Source organism: Anopheles nili, chromosome 3 (genome assembly GCF_943737925.1).
Source record: "Anopheles nili chromosome 3, idAnoNiliSN_F5_01, whole genome shotgun sequence".
In the NCBI taxonomy this organism is placed as follows: domain Eukaryota; kingdom Metazoa; phylum Arthropoda; class Insecta; order Diptera; family Culicidae; genus Anopheles; species Anopheles nili.
The window spans coordinates 49,476,746-49,493,744 of NC_071292.1; the positions used below are offsets into that span (position 1 = coordinate 49,476,746).

General features: G+C 51.4%; 1 protein-coding gene across 1 annotated transcript; it reads left to right on the plus strand.

Annotated features, from left to right (window-relative positions):
- Positions 1-714: 714 nt before the first annotated feature.
- On the plus strand, positions 715-9,527 carry LOC128724517 (putative epidermal cell surface receptor). The gene is made up of 2 exons (XM_053818242.1): positions 715-3,497; positions 9,488-9,527. Exons 1-2 carry the CDS (start codon positions 715-717, stop codon positions 9,525-9,527), a joined length of 2,823 nt encoding a protein of 940 aa, XP_053674217.1.
- Positions 9,528-16,999: the final 7,472 nt, after the last annotated feature.

The window sequence follows — 16,999 nt, forward strand, 5'->3', positions numbered from 1 at the left end:
CTTTAAGTTGGAGCCGAACTCCAACATTTTAAAAAAAATCACTCGCTTTCTACTTGTGAATCGGTGAACACCAGACTGAGAATGAATCGCGAAAACGATGTACCAAACCCCACCGCGAATTCCACAGTGCGACAACTTTCCGCAGTTCAGCTAGTGGAAGACACTGTTTCGATTCAGGAGTTGGTACAGCAAGCCAGGGAAGCGAACGAAAGCTTCGTCAGGCTGACCGCGCAGATCGCTCAGTTGAGCCCAAGCGTGTCGAGAGGGCTCGGAGTGTCGCTGAACGAGCAACGTGTAGGCGCGATATCCCCGTGCATCCGCACAGGAACCGTCGAAGAAGTGACATTTCCTTCGGCCGCCACCCTGCCGCGGAGATCGACGCTTGGGACGCCTTACGTCGGCGGCACCGACCGTGAACCTGGGAGCGCATCGTCGCGACCGGCCATTGCGTTTCCAGATTTCCTTCGTTACGACGTGCAAGCCGGCCCGTCAGGAAGATCGACGCTAAGGACGCCATACAATACCGATACAGAGCGTGAAGCTGTTAACGCGTCGCCGCCACCGGCCTTTGCGTTTACCGACTCTTTGCGCTACGACGCGCAAGTCGGCCCGTCATCGGCTCAGCACAGCGAAGCAGAACGGCGTGGTACCACTGGGAGAAGGACAACCGTACCCTCCCAGGGTGAACGTGATCTTCGGCGTGCCCTGGAAGACATGGAGATCGAGCATCTTCGGGAGCGAAACCGCTTGATCCAATCCTTCGAAGCAACGGATCACCAGAGAAGGACTCACCCGCCATCACGTACCAACGCCACCGTGGACAAGGGTTGCGACGAACGGTGCCACTGCGAGGAGGACGGCAAATGGCGCTGCGAGGCCCGTTGCGGCCGGCCATTCGTGAAACGCGGCAAAACGGCTCTGGCAGCCGGTTGCTACGAGAATCCCTCCAAAACGGACGAGTGCTGTGCCACGCTAATCTGCCCTTCAGAGCGGTTCACCGATGGACGTGTCGAACCGACGCCCGTCTCGGAGGAACCGACCACCGCCAAGGCGATCGTGACGAGCTGCATCTACAAGAACCGCTCGTACGACATCAACGAACGGATGGAGATCGGTTGCGAGCAGATCTGTACCTGCAACAGCGATGGTGAGATGGAGTGTGCTCCACGCTGTGCTCCACTTAACTCGACCCGCCCAGAACAGTGCGTCGTCCTGCCTGACCCACACGATCCTTGCTGTAAGCGCGAGTTCTGCGATGTCACGCTGGACGACCACGAGCAGAGCAGCGGTGTGATGATGATGATGGCACCGGCTTCATCTTCATCGTCACCTTCGACGACGGTGGTGCCGGAACGGGATGGAAAAACACCCGGACCGGAAGCTGACCACCGGTCCACCGGATGTAAGTTCAAAGGCCGCACGTACCAGCTGAATGATCAGTTCCACGACGAGTGCAACGCGCTGTGTCTGTGTACGGAGGCTGGTGTGCACTGTGCCAAGATCGAGTGCCCGTCTGAGTTTGGGTTGGACGTGCTGGATCCGCACTGCCTCAAGTGGGGTCCGGATCCGGCCACATTCCGTGCGATCGCACCCCGCTGTTGCCCGGAGCGGATGCGTTGCATCGACAATGGGACGTGCGAGTATAAGGGTCAGTTCTTCGATAACTGGTCGGATATACCGAGCAATTTGACGGGTTGCGAGCAGCACTGTTACTGTGATACCGGCATCGTCGAATGTCGACCGGCGTGTCCTGCCGTGCCAGCGACGCCACCTTCTCATCTACCGTGTAGCCCACGGAACGCCCGGTTGATGCCGATTCCGGGTGAAGAATGCTGCCAGCACTGGACTTGCAGTGTCAACACCGATAACGGTCTGGCCAGCGGCAGCGACGTGTTGAAGCCGCTGCTTATGCCGGGCACGATCGGGCAATTCCTGCCAACGAAACCGCCTCGCACGGACGCGAAACCCCCACCGGACGCGCCCGGGAAGGAACCGACGCCCTTCTACCCGACGGTGGACGGAAAACCACCGAAGGTACCGCAGGACAAACCCCACAAAAAGTACCCCAAGGAGTTCGCCGGTAAGAAGGATCACTTCAACAACATCTTCGGTGGCGCCCAACCTGAGGAGCCCGAGCTGGACGATGGCAAGTACGATTACGGCAGCTACGAGGACGCGATGAAACCGGCCACGCTCGGTGTGCAACGTCCCGGTCCGCCCGGGTACTATGGGCCGGAAATCAAGCCCCACTACGGTGCTGATTTTCACCCGTATCTGCACCCGGCTTCGGCAGGCGTCCAACCGGCCGGACAACCCGTTCCGACGGCACCCGGTCAGCCGGGACTACATCCTGGCCAGCATCAGGCGAGTGCGCTCGATAAGCAGCTGTTGAACGTGCTGGGACCAAACGGACCGGGTAGTTTACCGCCCAACATCCGCATCGAGCAGCTGCTGCAGCACATCCACGGGCAGGATCCGAATCTGCCACCGCAAGGACCTCCATTGTTGCATGGCCAGAGCCTCCCGAATGGGCCGCCCTTTGGGCCGGTTGGATCGCAACCATCGACGGGCAACGGCATCAACTACAACCAGTACGGTGCCGGCACACCCGCTGGTGGGCTAGCGTTCTCCGGACTGCAAGTCGACCTGAAAGTGCTCGCCCTGGACGCGATCGATGCGAACACTGTGCGTGTCATTTTCCTCGTGCCGCAGGTGTACGTGGGACTGCATGGTCGCGTTGAGCTGCGATACACGCGCACTCGCAACAACGACACCGCCACATGGCAATCGCAGGTGTTCGCACCTCCGGACGATCTGATCGCGACACCACAGCTCGAGTTCGAGCTGCCAGGACTGAACGCCAACACGGAGTATCGCGTGAAGATCACGCTTATCCTGCGAGACGTCAACTCGCAACCGTCTAGTCAGATCTACACCGTCCGTACTCCCTCGGATCGCGTGATCACGCCACCACCCGCGATCGGTTCCGGACACTTCCCGCACATGAGCCACCCAACGAACTTTCTCAAGGAGATCATCCAGGATCCGGAGCTGCGAGCTGCCGAGGTGAACGCGACTTGGGCGAAGATCGCATGGCGCAAGCTGGATGATGAGGAGCTCGATTACGTGGACGGTATACAGCTACGGTACCGTGAGATCGACAGTGTCGTGTACCATGCGACCCCACTCATCCACCGGGCGTTGAGTGAATACACCGTGGAGGGTTTGCAGCCACAAACGCGTTACGAGGTGGGCATTTTCTTCATACCGTTTCCGGGTCACGGTGAAGAGGTGCGGGCTGGTGACATGCTACCGATCACCACCGCCGAGCGGATCGACGTGTACGGATTCGAGGTGGTGGTGAACGCCAGCAAGATCAAAGCCACCAGCGTCGAGGTGAGCTGGTTGGGTGTGCCCTACCCTGAGGACAAGTACATCAAAGGACCGAGCTTTCTATGGCAGACGGAAAAGGAATGGCCAACTTCCTCGACGCTACCGCATGATACGACGGAAGAACTACGCCGCAACCTCCTGCATCATTCCAGCACTAAATCACTTATTCAGATCGACCGATTCTCTAATTGGAACAGGCTGCTCAGATCTGTTGGATACGTTATTCGGTTTTCGAATAATTGTATGCACAGAAGAAACGGGAAAAAGACCACGACAGGACCGCTCACTAAGGGAAGAGTAGTGGCTGTCGTCAGAGCCGCCGACGGACAGGTAAGGCGAGCAACTGTGCAGACCGCTAGCGGATTGATGGAACGACCTGCAACAAAAATAGCGGTGTTGGAAGTACGGAAGTAGACCGAGGATAGGCACGGTACAACCAAGCTTACCAAAGTAGACGGACTGATAAGGCGATAGGGCGTGCTGCCGAATTGTTTATCGAACAGATTGCGCACTTGAAACAGGGTAAATTGCCCATCCGAGCAAAGTACCGGGTGGGAGAATGTTACAGACAATTCGGCGCGTGTTTGTTTGTTTACCTGACGTAACGGCACTGACAGGTAAGAGACAGGATAAGAGTGCCGTTACCGAAGGGACAGGGAAACATCGCAGAGATGACGCGGTAAAAAACGGCCATCGCGAGGAGGCCATTGGATTTGAACCGATTTCAACGGAAAAACGCCAGAGAGAAGACGTGAATTTTTTTAACACCATCGCACCATCGCACCATCGCACCATCGCACCGCGCGCGTTTAAAGAACGACCCAACCGAATTAACTTGAATAAAGTGTTAGTGGAATCAGTTAAAAGAACACGTCAGTAGAATTTATTATTACGAACTTTAAGTTGGAGCCGAACTCCAACAGGATGAGAGTCGAACGAACGCACTCTTTTGGTCGGTTTTGTTTTGTCGAAAAGTAAACCTGGGGGGGGGATGGCGTTTTCTTTTTAATGACCATACCTACTTCCCGTCGATGGAGGAAGATCACTTGAGGGCCGAAAAAAAAAACACACTCATTTCGTTACAGTTTCGTTCAACGAACTTTGCTTCCACCTTTTTTGTTTCGGGTTTCCCTCCCGATATCGGATCGGTCGGCTGCCTAAAAGAGAGCCCTACCAAAAGGGAAGAAAGGACTCTTCGGCCGGCGGATGGAAGAAATTTAAAAACCAGATGCACTCTTGGCGTCCCAAAGTGCGCGAGGCTCATTTGTGAGCAGCAGACATCGCATAAATAACGTGATGGCACGATCTTTTTTCCGCACGTGGTGTCTCGTTGCGGTCTGCTGGGGGAAAATCCATCCTTGCGAGTCCACCCTCGAAGCCATTTCCAACGGAACTAATAATTTATCATCAATACAACAACCGTGTGCCAGCGAGTTCGATCGCGATCGTGGGGTGAAATTGGAAAGCGAATTTCCACATTCAAACTCGCGACTCACGAGCACGTGCGCGCGCGATAATTTTATTACATTCCCTAACGGGGTTCGGAAGCGTGGTGTGCCTTTTTCCTCGTCAGATTTTCCACGATCCCACGCGCGGCCAGGTGACAAACAACACGCGAGCAGGAAAACGCGCATTTTCCACCAACATCCGGCGTGGGGATGCGTGTGTGTGTGTGCGGCTATTGAATTTCATGGAAATTGCCAAACCGAGCGGTTTTCGTTTTTTGTTTCGACAGTTTTGCTGTGACATTTTTGTTTTTCAGCATCTCCTTGTGGTGATTTTCCACCGACGTCAACACCGATAGCAGCCTGAGCGCAGGAGATTTTCCATCTCGTCAACCGCACACAACCGGCGCTGCGTTGTTGACTTTTCGGGCGATAAATATCGTCTCAGCCGCCCGGTTTGAGGGTTGAGAAAAACAAAACCCTCCCACAAGCTGCTTCTCGGGCTGCTGATTGGCATCGGAGGAAAATTCGAACCCCCGTCGACGCGCGCGGGAGGAAAAATCGAAACAGGCCTCCCCGAAGGCCGTCGTCCCGGTCGTTTCAGCAGCCGCTCGTTCTCGTGACATGTTTCATCCCGTTTGGTTTGGTTTGTGAGGTTCGCAGGAGACCATTTGCCACATGCCCCTCGGCCTTTGCTTCGTCCCACTCACGGGTAATTATGACAGCGCGTCGCTTCCCGTCACCAAACATCCTTTTCTTTTCCTTTCGGATGGGTGGTGAACGACACAAACGAGAAGGCAGAGAGAGAGACACGGATTGGCGGAGAATGGAAAGTGGAAACTTAAGCGCAACCGGAAAACGTGCACCCGAGACGAGAGCGTGGGTGGAAGTGAGAGGCAAGAAGCAAGAAGAAGAAGGAAAGAAAAAGGGAAAAGCCACACGACGGGGCGCAAGATCGGCGTCAATTTAAAACGTGCATGTCACATGAAACCGCCACCGGAAACGCATTCGTCGTGCGGCTGCAGCACGCGCCATCCTCGCGGGATGGGACATCGCATGCGGAGGGGCGAACATGAAAACGACCAGCAGCAGCAGCACACACACACGCACACACCCGCTCTGTTCCAGACGCTGAAGAAGGGCGACGTACTCCCGGTAAAGCCAGCACGGCAGAGATGAAGTAGCAATTAGGAGCCTCAAAGTGATCGGAAAGACGCACCCGAGTTTTCCGACTTTCCGCGGGGGTCTTGAAGGTGATCCAGGAGGAAGCAAGAGAGAGAGAGAGCGAGAGGGAGAGAGAGAGAGAGCAGTAGGATGTCTCGTCACTCGTCTCCGGCCCCCGAATTTCCCGAATTCACGATCGCTCCCTTTTTGCCCATCCGGCCTTTTTGTCTTGCTCATTAAAGAGTAGAAAACGCCAGAGAGGCGCACGCGCGCATTACACACGCTTTTCGAAAACCCCAAAACCCCGCAGGCTGTGTGCAGTGGGGTGGGGGGGGGGTTCCTTTCCACCCCATGGTGAAAAACAAACGCACGCTCTCGAGTGTTTCTCGAAAAACTCCTCACACAAACCCGGGCGAGGATGCGCTTTTTCTTCATGCGCGCAAACCATGCACTCTTCCTGCGCAAAGACGTGCACCCGCGCGCACGTGTGTGTGTGTGTGCGTTAATGAACTGGCCAACCCTCCGCTGGCTGTAGTTCCTGCGTCTGGAATGATTTACCGACGACCGCTGCACGCCACGGCCCTTCAGCAAGCAAGCCCTAGCGAGCCACTCGAGAGACCGCTAAAGCTGGCGCTTTGATTTAGTGAGATGGCACGCGTGCGCATGATCGCGTGCGCGTGTGTGTGTGTTCTAAATTCCCCCAACTGCCCCAGGCTGGCTAGCAGGCTGGGAATGGAAAACATCGGGAAATTATGCGCACGCGTGCGTACGTCCGCCTGTGCGCGTCTTTTCCTAAACCCCCCAACTTTTCCGTTTCGTACTGGGAGAAGACTCGCGTTCGTGAGATTGGAATGGATTAGGAGGTTTTTTTTTTGTTGGTGCTTCGTTTCCCAACACGATCAAGCGCAATGGCTGTTACGTGCATTTCCACCGGTTTGCGGGAGAATTTTCCACGGGGCTGATCAACGTATGATATGCGTTTCGAAGATCACAAATCGCTTGTTATCGGAACCATTTAAGCACGAACATTGATCACCATTGGCTCGATCATCTGGAACCGAATGGTCACAAACGCGCACGACTCTTAAAAGCCCGTCGAGGATGGGCAGAAGGAAGAAAGCCAAAAACAAAAAAAGACAACCGCCTCTAAGCCCTCGTGACCGGTGACGATCACAAGGGGAGAAATATTTCCCTTCTTTCCGGACAGCTGCACGCAAATGCCCAACGCGATCGCGCCAGAGATCGCAGACAGACGGAAGCGTGTGTGGGGAAGGAGACGGAAGGAGAGGAGCACTCCTTGCGTGTTCCTTGCGACAGCGTGCATATCTCTATTCTCTTGCCTTCCTTTTCACAAGGCTTAGCCGCGGAGGAAAGTTGATCCCCGATCGCAACGAAGATCGCCCGTTTTGCCCAAAAGGCGCATGCGATGCAACCGATCGATCCAGCTGCCCAGCGCTCGGGGGGTAGAAAATGGAAAAACACTCCCCGAGCGAGAAGCAGCAGCAGCAGCGCCCCTTAAGGTAGAGGTGGGAATGAAAAATGACGATCCTCGGTGGTGCCGTCGTCAGGAAGGCAGGAAAAAGAGACCAAAAAGGGGACGAGTGCACGTGAAATGAAACACTTAATGAGTCACCTTTCGCGCCACTCGGGAAGATGTAAGAGAAGAAGTTTTCCCAACCAAGCGTAGGAGCGCACGAACACGCAGTTTTCCAAAATGGTTGCGCTTGTGTATGACGCACTCCCGATGGTCTCTGGATCGTGGAAAATCGTGCAATCCAATACAGCCGTAATACCATGTGGAAAAGCCATTTTCCACGCACTCACACACACACACACATACAAACTCACTCACCTTTCGCAGCGCACCGCGTGGCAGGGCTCTAGAAAACCCCTGGCAAAACGATCGTTCTCGTCCTGTTCTCTCTCTCTCTGTCTCGTTTTGCTCACTTATTCATTTTCTTTTTGCTGCCCGCTCACTTCCCAAACCCCGCTTGCCATTTGACATTTCGTGCAATTTCGTGCGCCAAAGCCTGCGCGTCTCAAGCGTTTGCGCAGCTTCTCCTAAAAGTCACTTGTGTTTTTTTTTCCTTCACCGCTTTGTGTTGCGAGAGCAAGCAAGAGAGAGCGAGATAGAAGGCTCCCCCCCCCCCCCCTCTATGCTTCCCCTATGCTACCTGGCCACTATAACCCCACCACAAGCACACACCACCACCAACTGCGCTCACCAGGTTCTGACGACGACGACGACGAAGAAACGACACGGTAACGTGCGGGTCGAGCTCGGTACTGATTTTCCGTTCGATTTTCCACCGCTATTAATAGAACGCCGCAGATCTGCGCGATGCCCTGCCCGTGTTGCTGTTGGTTCGGCTTTTTCGTCGTCGTTCGATCGTCTGCCGCCGTTGGATCGTCTCCCCGCAGGCGGTTGGGCGCGCGTTTTTTTTTTCTTCCTCCCCCAGGGGTTTTTCGAGCGCGCAATAGAAAGACCAGCGTGAGGGACCGATCGGAACGAGCGGTGTGTGTGTGTGTTGTTTTCTGCGCCAGAAAGGAGTGTTTTTTTGTTGGTTCTTTCGTTCATTTTCCCGAGTCCCACACGACGCGATTTTCCCGCTCTCCTGATAGAGCTGGACCAACGGTGATCAGCTTGATCCACGACGACGATCGGAAAAGCTGAACAACTACACGACCTTAGCTCACCTTACTCTCTCTCTCTCTCTCTCTCTCATTTCCTTCTACGTCTCAGGCGATCGTTTCCACCCGTCACAAACGATTCGGTCCTTGCGAATGGGTCCCTGCTGCGCATGTCACATTCCGAAAGAAAACGTCCCAAAAACCCACCAACATCACACCGACAGATCACCACCACCACCACGACGATCGCTTTGGTGAGCCGGGCAGTTCGAGAATTTTCACGATCGCTCGGAAAATCACACAACATCTTGGTTTGGGGTGGGCAAAAGATCAAACCGATCAAACCTTGGGGTGGGGTTGAATATTTATCGCACCGGCGAGTTAAGGCGAGTGCGCATGTTTCTCCAACAAAAACACGCCAAACCGTGATGCATGATCGAGGGTGGCGACTTCCTTACTGGCATGGGTGAGTGACTAAGTCGTGAAGGAAAACGCAAAACATACCGCGTGCTGTTTCTGGCCGTCGAGAGGATGCTGTTACATCATTTCCAAAGCGCTGAAAATAAAGGGGAAACGAAATGATTACATTAGTAATAGATTTAAGGTATAAAGGTATTGAAAGGAATCAAAGATGATTAAGCGGAAAAATAAAGTCATATAGAAACATAAGGATTGATCAGGTTCATGTTTGAGAATCGATAAAAAAAGGCTTGCCAACTATTGCTCTAAAACCCCAGCAACCAAATGCTGATTTACGATCAGTTCAATTTCTCTAACCCTTGGTGAAAAACAAATGGCAAGCAAAACTGCATCATGCCTCTCGCTTTTTCGCATGTGAAAAATCTTCCTCCCAGCAACTCTTTACCATCCACCGAGCAACAGCTCGTGCTCTAAGCAATGTCTAGTTTAGAGACGGTCTTGGGCGAACATGCGGGGAGGGTGGACACGTCTAATTCAAAGCACCACCACATACGAAACACATCAGGGACTTTAGCGTGATGATGGCGCAATGCGCAATAAACACACGACCTGGCAATCCGTTACCGATCTGTACAGCGCAACGTTCATCTAACAAACATGATGGTCGGTTTTTAACGGAGTGCTGCACCATTGCTTTGACGCTAATTAATGGACGCTCATAAAAAAAAAAGGATGCGGAAAGGATGCGTGCTCTTTGGATGCACTGGAAGCTGTAGCAGCACCCAGTTTTGCATTTTCATGAGCAAACCCCGAGGCCCGGGATGCGCAACCTAATTCATGCGCATCTTGCGAACGGTTCGTGCTCATCTGAATGTCATTCGCACGTCTCGCCATTATTCCCGCTTCAACGACGAACCAAAGGATCTCTCTCTTTCATTTTATCGCTCTTTTTCGTTCTCCCTTTCGTTGTCTTGGGATGCTGCTGACGCACACGCGTGAAGAAGGAATCTCGTGACGAAGAAGGAAACACGTTGACATTTTTTCTAAGAACGCACCATCTCAAACGTCTCGCGTAGCAAGATGAAGCACGAATCAGGCGAACGCCGGCGCATGTTGGCATGCGTTCAGACGGGTTCGCTAAACATCCATCTCGAGGTGTTCACTGTTTTGTTAGCAAGGCAGAGAAAAAAAAGGACCCGCCATCATTTGAATCTCGCAGAACTGTTTTGTTTAAATCGTCGTAATATTTGGTTAATGTAATGAAGGATCCAAATTCGCTTGCTTCAAACGTTTGGCCTACTTCGATTGGTAGCGTGTCAAGCTTCCTTCAAAGGGAATTTCAAACGGTTACATTCCATTCCCGCACACGATATCATTCTCACAACGTTCTCAAAGCAGTTAAAGCATGTCACTTCTCGTGCGTATGGAAATATACCTGTTGCGATAAAACCCCGAGTGGAAACGCTATAAGAAGACGGAAGAAAGCCTCCCCTAACGATGGGGTGGCAGAAAGGTCAAACAACCGATGGGACAAACGTTGTTCCGACCTGACGTTCGAACGTTCTGCATCACGCCGATGTCGCAACCTTGAACTGGCTGTCAAGAAAGAGCAAATCTCGGCAGAGCAAAGCGACCAACGAGCGCAAAAGCTGCTGGAGGTTGCTATATGTTTTGCTGTCGGGGCGGTCAAACTGGTTGCTTATCGTGGCGTTTGACCGCTATGACCTTGATCCAATGGAAGCCTAATTCTGCGGGCTGCAAGATTTCGGCTCTGATACGGGTGGAAGACTAGTTTTGGAGTGTTTTTTTTTGTGGTCGCAAACCTAGTGATTTGCGCGTCGACAGCCGAGAGTCTCTTAGAGCTTCATGAGTGGTAGCTTTAGGAGAATAGAATGTAAAAATGCATCACTTATTGAGTGACACTCAAATGATCAGAAGCTCGATTCTCAGTTTTTGGCCCTAAAACATCCTTTTCCTTGCCATTCCGTCGTTATATGGAAGCTAATTAACATAAAAATAAATTTTATTTTGTCATAAACTCAAATATTCTTGTCTTTAGAAAGCTAACAAAGGTACTGCTTAATAGGTCCTTATCCTACATATCCTCAACGTACCCTACAATGTCTACTGTAACTCTGAACACGGGTAATTCTTAGAAGATGGTAGGCTTGGCTAAATTAAGAGGAGAAACGTTTCATTTACTTCAGGGAAATGCCATTTATGATCTTGGATTCCTCGGGAATTTAACCACCAAAGAAACAACACAACAATCCTGGACCATATGTGTGCTAAGATAAGCAGAATTCTCCAATTGACAATCGAGCTGATCTGCTCACATGTAGTGTTCAAGAAAATACTAAGTAAAAAGCAGCGCCGAAAGGAAGTGCGCCTATATGCCGAATTTTGTGTAAATTTTATTTGATGAACACATTTTCTTTACGACATATCATTGAATAAGGATATTCTATCCTTAAGTCTGTAATGTTCACCATGTGCCAATGGAATTTAAACTCGAGTAATTTGCGGTCAGAATCCGACACACCAATCATTAAGTTTGCTAACATATTAAGGAACTGTAATATCAATGATTGCATTTGACAATACTTTTATTCAATTTAAATTTTCAATATACAGCTGAATTTTGCTCACATACCCGGTGCACGCATATCTCAAACCTGCTGCTCAACCTGAGCTTGCCGCAAAGCACTTCTGTCGATGAAAAAAACGTTCCAAAAACAGCCTTAGAATGCTGCACCATTCTGCGTTCCCCGGAAAACTCGTACTTTAATAAGTCATCTACATTGGGCGCCTCCACCCTTGATAAGGGTAATAAACCACCAGCCCCCGAAAGGATAATCCATCCAGAAAGCAACCCCCCCCAGCAGGCGCTTTAGGCTTCGCAGTGTGGGCTATTAATTTTGTGTGTCTCTCGTATCAAATGCCACATTTTTCGTCCATCCCACAGGCGCGCTCCAATGCGAGCCTTGCTCTTGGATCTATTCTCGGCACCGGAGGTCACCATCGATGTGTGTGTAGCTTCTGACGACAGATGCCGCTAGCTATTTTCCTCCTTTTTTTGCATTATCCGGTTTCACTAGCTTTCCACCGAGCGCCGAATGCACGCGCTCTGTATCGAGCACCGTTGCTAGGGTTTTTGGATGTGATCCTTGATACATATAGACGCGAGCAGCAACGGGAGAAAGCGAAAGACAGAGAGAAAAGCTCCTACCAACCGTTTTGTATGCGTGCCCCAGCATCGGTCCCGAATAAATGCTAGACATCGGAGCCTGTACGAGCGCAACAGGTGAAAAACCGGACGCATGGAGACGAACCATTTCCCGGAAACGGAGGCCACCGTTTATTGTCCGTGTCAGCGTGCGCCAGGTGCGCATCACGCCCTCCCTCCTGCCCAGGACCTCTCCCTATAACAGGGGCGAGTGCTATTTTCTTTCACCGATGAATTCGGTTTCTTATTTGTTTTTTTCAACAACGCACGCTCGCGCGCGCTGTACGCGGCGTTGCGGAAACCTATCGCATCATTATCCATCTCGAGTTCGTGGAATGGTCTTGATATGGTCGCTTCGATAAGGGCAAGGATCTTTTGGTCCGTTGGTGCGCCGGCCACCTGAGATCGAGAGGTTGGAGTTGTTGGTGCGAAAGTGGACTCCTTCTTCGTCCTGCGATGGCGGTGAAATCTGCTCGCTCGCGTCGGAATGCGGATTTTTCGTGTCGTGGCGAATTCAAGCGAGCGCACAAAAATCGAACAAATCATGGCTCAATCGATGATGGAAAGAGCAGTGAATGTGAAATGAGAAATCGTGAAAAGCTCTGCTATATATCATCCATTCCGGCGTGGAAAAGCGGAAACGGAACACCTTTTTCGGTGGGTGCCATCGAGCAACCGGAGGAAACTGTTTCAATACAAACACACACACACGTGGGGGTGAAAAATCACATGTTCTGTCGCCCTCACACGCACGCGAACGCACACCGGTTGGCGGGCTTCGAAAGCTCCCACAACATCGAAAGCAACGAAACGCAGCACAACTGTGTGGATGATTGCTGCGACAAGAGATAAATGTCAGGGCGTATTTATGCTGTGCGTTGGCGTTGCGGTTGCCCACGGCAACGGTCGCAGGAGTTTGGAACATGAAGCAGCATTTATTTATACCCTCCAGACGTGTGGCGGTGGTGTGGCTGCTCCGAGTGATGGAAGAAAATGTGTACATCAATGCGCACCTTTCGGCAAAGCCCCCGGACATTATCTGCATACCAGCCTCGCGGGAATCGAGGCAATCGAGAGAGAGAGAGCGAGTGAGAGAGAGAGAAAAAAAAGGAATCTTCCACCCAGCCAGCTATTGAAAGCGAAATTGCAAGAAAAGCGGGAAAAAAGCATCAAAAAACGCGCGCCATTCCGTCTCCATGGCAACACGGTCGGCGTCACCTTGATTGTCTGTTCTGCCATATTGGGGGGATGTTTGATTTGGCACACGCGCAAACGAGCCTTTAATGCCTTTCTTGAGCCTCCTGGTGTCGTTATTTTTTTCTCTTTCTCTCTTTTTTTTCGGGCGCCAAGCGACCGGTAACATTGAACGACTAGAAATGGTTTCAATTTTGTGAGAGTGCTTCTTTTTTTCATTGGTACACTTTTCCGAGTAATGAGACGACTCGCGAGCACTTCAAACGGTTGCTTGCGAAATATCTCGAAATCGTCATGAGAACGAAACGTGGGCCAGGGGGTGTGTTTTGTGACTGCTTCTTCGTCCCTTTGAAGGGCACGGGCGGGCCAGAGATGAAGGTTTGGATGATGGATACAATCGCGGTCCAGTGCACTCCTTCGACATCGCATCGGAGATCAGGAGACGAAGGAAAAGCCAGAAAAGCAAGGAAGAAGGTTCAATTGTTACATTTTTCGCAGCGAATTTTCCCGACAGTAATTCCGCCCTGGGAGGAGGAGATGATCGCGAAAGGCTGCTTTTCAGAAAACGATCAGGACAATAAACGATGTAAAGTTGTTTTTCTTTTTGAAAGCTCTAATGCCCATCTTTCCCGGTTTTATTTGCCGTTCGAACACCCTGCACTAGACGAATGGAGCTTTTTTGGACAGTTTTCCGCACAATATTCATCATCATTTTCCACTCGAGCTTCTTGTACCTTGTATGCCCCGCAAAGACTCCGTCTCACACAAACTCAGCTCGCAAGAAAAGCTAACGCGCAACAAGTGCCTCGCTCAGGAGCCTAGGGCATGTGCGTTCGAAGGGAAAAAAGGCTTTCCTCTCGAAATGCGTGCAGCTCGATCGATCTGCCCAACCCAATAGGTTCAAATTCGATTGCCACCCTTTCTCCTAGCTACATGCTAACACTCTCTCACTCTCTCTCTTTCTCTCTGTTTCACGATCATTTTGTCTCCCACAACTCACCGTCCGCGGTTGACGTCAGAAGGAGGGAAGTTTTCCCAAATAAATTTTCAATGAACCAACCAAACGGCACATCAGCCCCAAAAAGCACACGAACGCGATGTGGTGAGGACTTGCGTCAAAGTTCAATTACCGTTAAGCGCAAAAGCGACCCCTCCTCTCGTTGATCGGTGCTGCCAATGGCCGCGGTCAGCCAGGTATGTTCCGCTGAAACGGAAAAAGCAGCATGAAGAAGCATCGGATAGCTTTCTTCGGGCTGTGGGCTTCGAAAATAAATGGCAACAAAAAGAATGGCAATGATCTTGCGGTCTCTTCTGGCCAGCCCGGGCTCGGAGTAATTGATGCTCTCCGTTTTGATGAGGAATCCGTCTTGACTGGCGTTGCCAGTTTCCGCGAAAGCAGAGCCCTACCATTGTTGACCATCGGGCGGTTTCGGTAACCAATCGGAAAAATTGATCCATTGATGGATGTTTTGGGGGGGGGGAAAAACATCCGGAAAAACGGATAAATAATCACCCAAAAAAGCCCCAACACCGCTCGGTTTGATTTTTTTCCAAAGCGTGAGCTGTTTTTCCATCCAAAGAAAAATTTTCCCCCTCCATTGCGTGCACGGGAAATCAATTATAACGAGCATAACGAGCTGGGAAGGATGTAATATTTCTCCCGCAATATTCCACCATTGGGGGATGCAATTTGTTTGTGTCTTTAACAACAACAAAAAAAGACACACCAAACCAGATACGAGTTAGATGCTCTCGCTTAAAGGCACCCAAAGGGCCAAAGGTCAACATATTGGTTTCGACGGTTCGCGCGATTCCTGTGATGGGTTTGTGGCATTATTCAACCGCCCCCTTCAACGGTATGTCACCCGTCCAGCTGTTGGATGCGATAAGATACAATAGACCGGGCTCTCTCAGTCCGCGGTTTTAACCATATCCGACTCAATCTGGTTCCGATTGCAAAGGGACCCAAGAAAAAAAAGGGCGCCCGGGAGAGGCAGTTTCCATTTGCACAACAAACCCTTTATTCTCATTGTTCGATCGGGCGCGACCGGTGGCCAGTTTTGGTGACCCTTTTTGGTTGGCCTTAGACGAAGAAGAGCGTTCGATTTTAACGTACAGATGGCCGTTCTGTTGGGTTGTTTATTATTTATTTATTCGCTCGTTTTTCGCTGTTGCTTCTGGTGATGTATTTTTTTTTTCGCCCCGTGCGCACCCGATAAGGACCGTGAAATGGAGTGATAAAAATAAAAGAACGTTTGGAAAAACGGCGGGTGTGTGATAAGCGATTTTGCGAAGCGCAACCATCGCGCAGATAAGCGAACACTCTCACGCTAGACGGTGGCACACGCTCGAGGTGCTGGGATGTGCGCGAAATAAACAAAAATAAAAGGGAGGGTTTGTTTAAATCAAACGAGATGGTGGAGCCTTCGTGCGACCTTAAAACCCTCCCCGAGACAGCTGGTTGGGTGGCTTAAGCTATCAAGCAAACGGGCGGTTTGTTGTGCGAAAATCCTGACGACACTCGCGTGGATTTAATAAAAGCCAACCTTCCCATCGTCCCCCCCCCCCCCACTGTCATACTCAAAATGGGGAATAAAAAGGTACCCGAATCAACCGGCACGAGATTAGGCGCGAAATTCAAACGCGCCCCGCGTCGGTGACCATAATTTTTTTTTGAGTGAAAATTTCATTTTCCTCGCAATGGAATTCGCACATTCCTTCCGTGGGCGCTGGAAATGAAATTAGCGCGCCCGGTGAAACAAAAAGTGACTCCCTCGCGCCGCCACTTGGCTGGGAATAGCATTCGCGGAATCGTCGCCTAGCGCCCTTCGCAGAGCGAATCATCAGAAGATGGTCTAAAGGTTGCGTTGATTCGTTTATTCCCTCTGTACGGAAGGTTTCAAATTTCGAAGGGCTCCAACCGAAAGGGCGCCACGACGGGTTTAAGGCACGTGGAAAATGGGCAAAGTAACCCCCCTCGGATTTACTGGGGGGGGGGTTTCCACGGGCTGTGGGTGGTGGTTTTGGAAATGAATTCGACAAGCATCGATGGCAGCGATTGGAAGCTAATGGTGATTAAATCTAATCTACTTCTCATCGTTTTGGAGCGACGAACGCAAGCAAAGGACATGCCTCGAATGTCCTCTTCCTCGGTTCGTTCGCGTGTGGGAGTTGTTTTTCTCGGAAGCCGCCATTTTTTGTTGTTGTTGTTGTTGTTGTTGTTGGCATGTGCGTCCTTTGGCATGCGAAGGATAAATCCCCACAACCCCCGGGGGATGGAGCCGTTCTCGATCTCGAGCAATCGTTAATGACCTTGGTAATGATTCTTTGCCTTGCTTCGCCCGCTGATGGTGGCCTCGCAACTTTTCTCCATCTCTCTTGCACCTCTCTCTCTCTCTCTCTCACTCTCTTACTCGCTTTTTGGAAAAAGTTTTCCCATCGACGGCAAATCGAGGCATGTTTTCGATTTCCTCGTCGTCACCTGGCAGCGCGGAAAAGCGCCAATTAGCAAATTACAATCTCGCTT

Bases quoted from the DNA above. Each gene is read 5' to 3' on its own strand.
- LOC128724517 (XM_053818242.1), top strand. From the start codon at position 715: ATGGAGATCGAGCATCTTCGGGAGCGAAACCGCTTGATCCAATCCTTC. The intron at 3,498-9,487 runs GCATGATACGAC...TCTTCCTCCCAG, and splicing joins CCAACTTCCTCGACGCTACC to CAACTCTTTACCATCCACCG.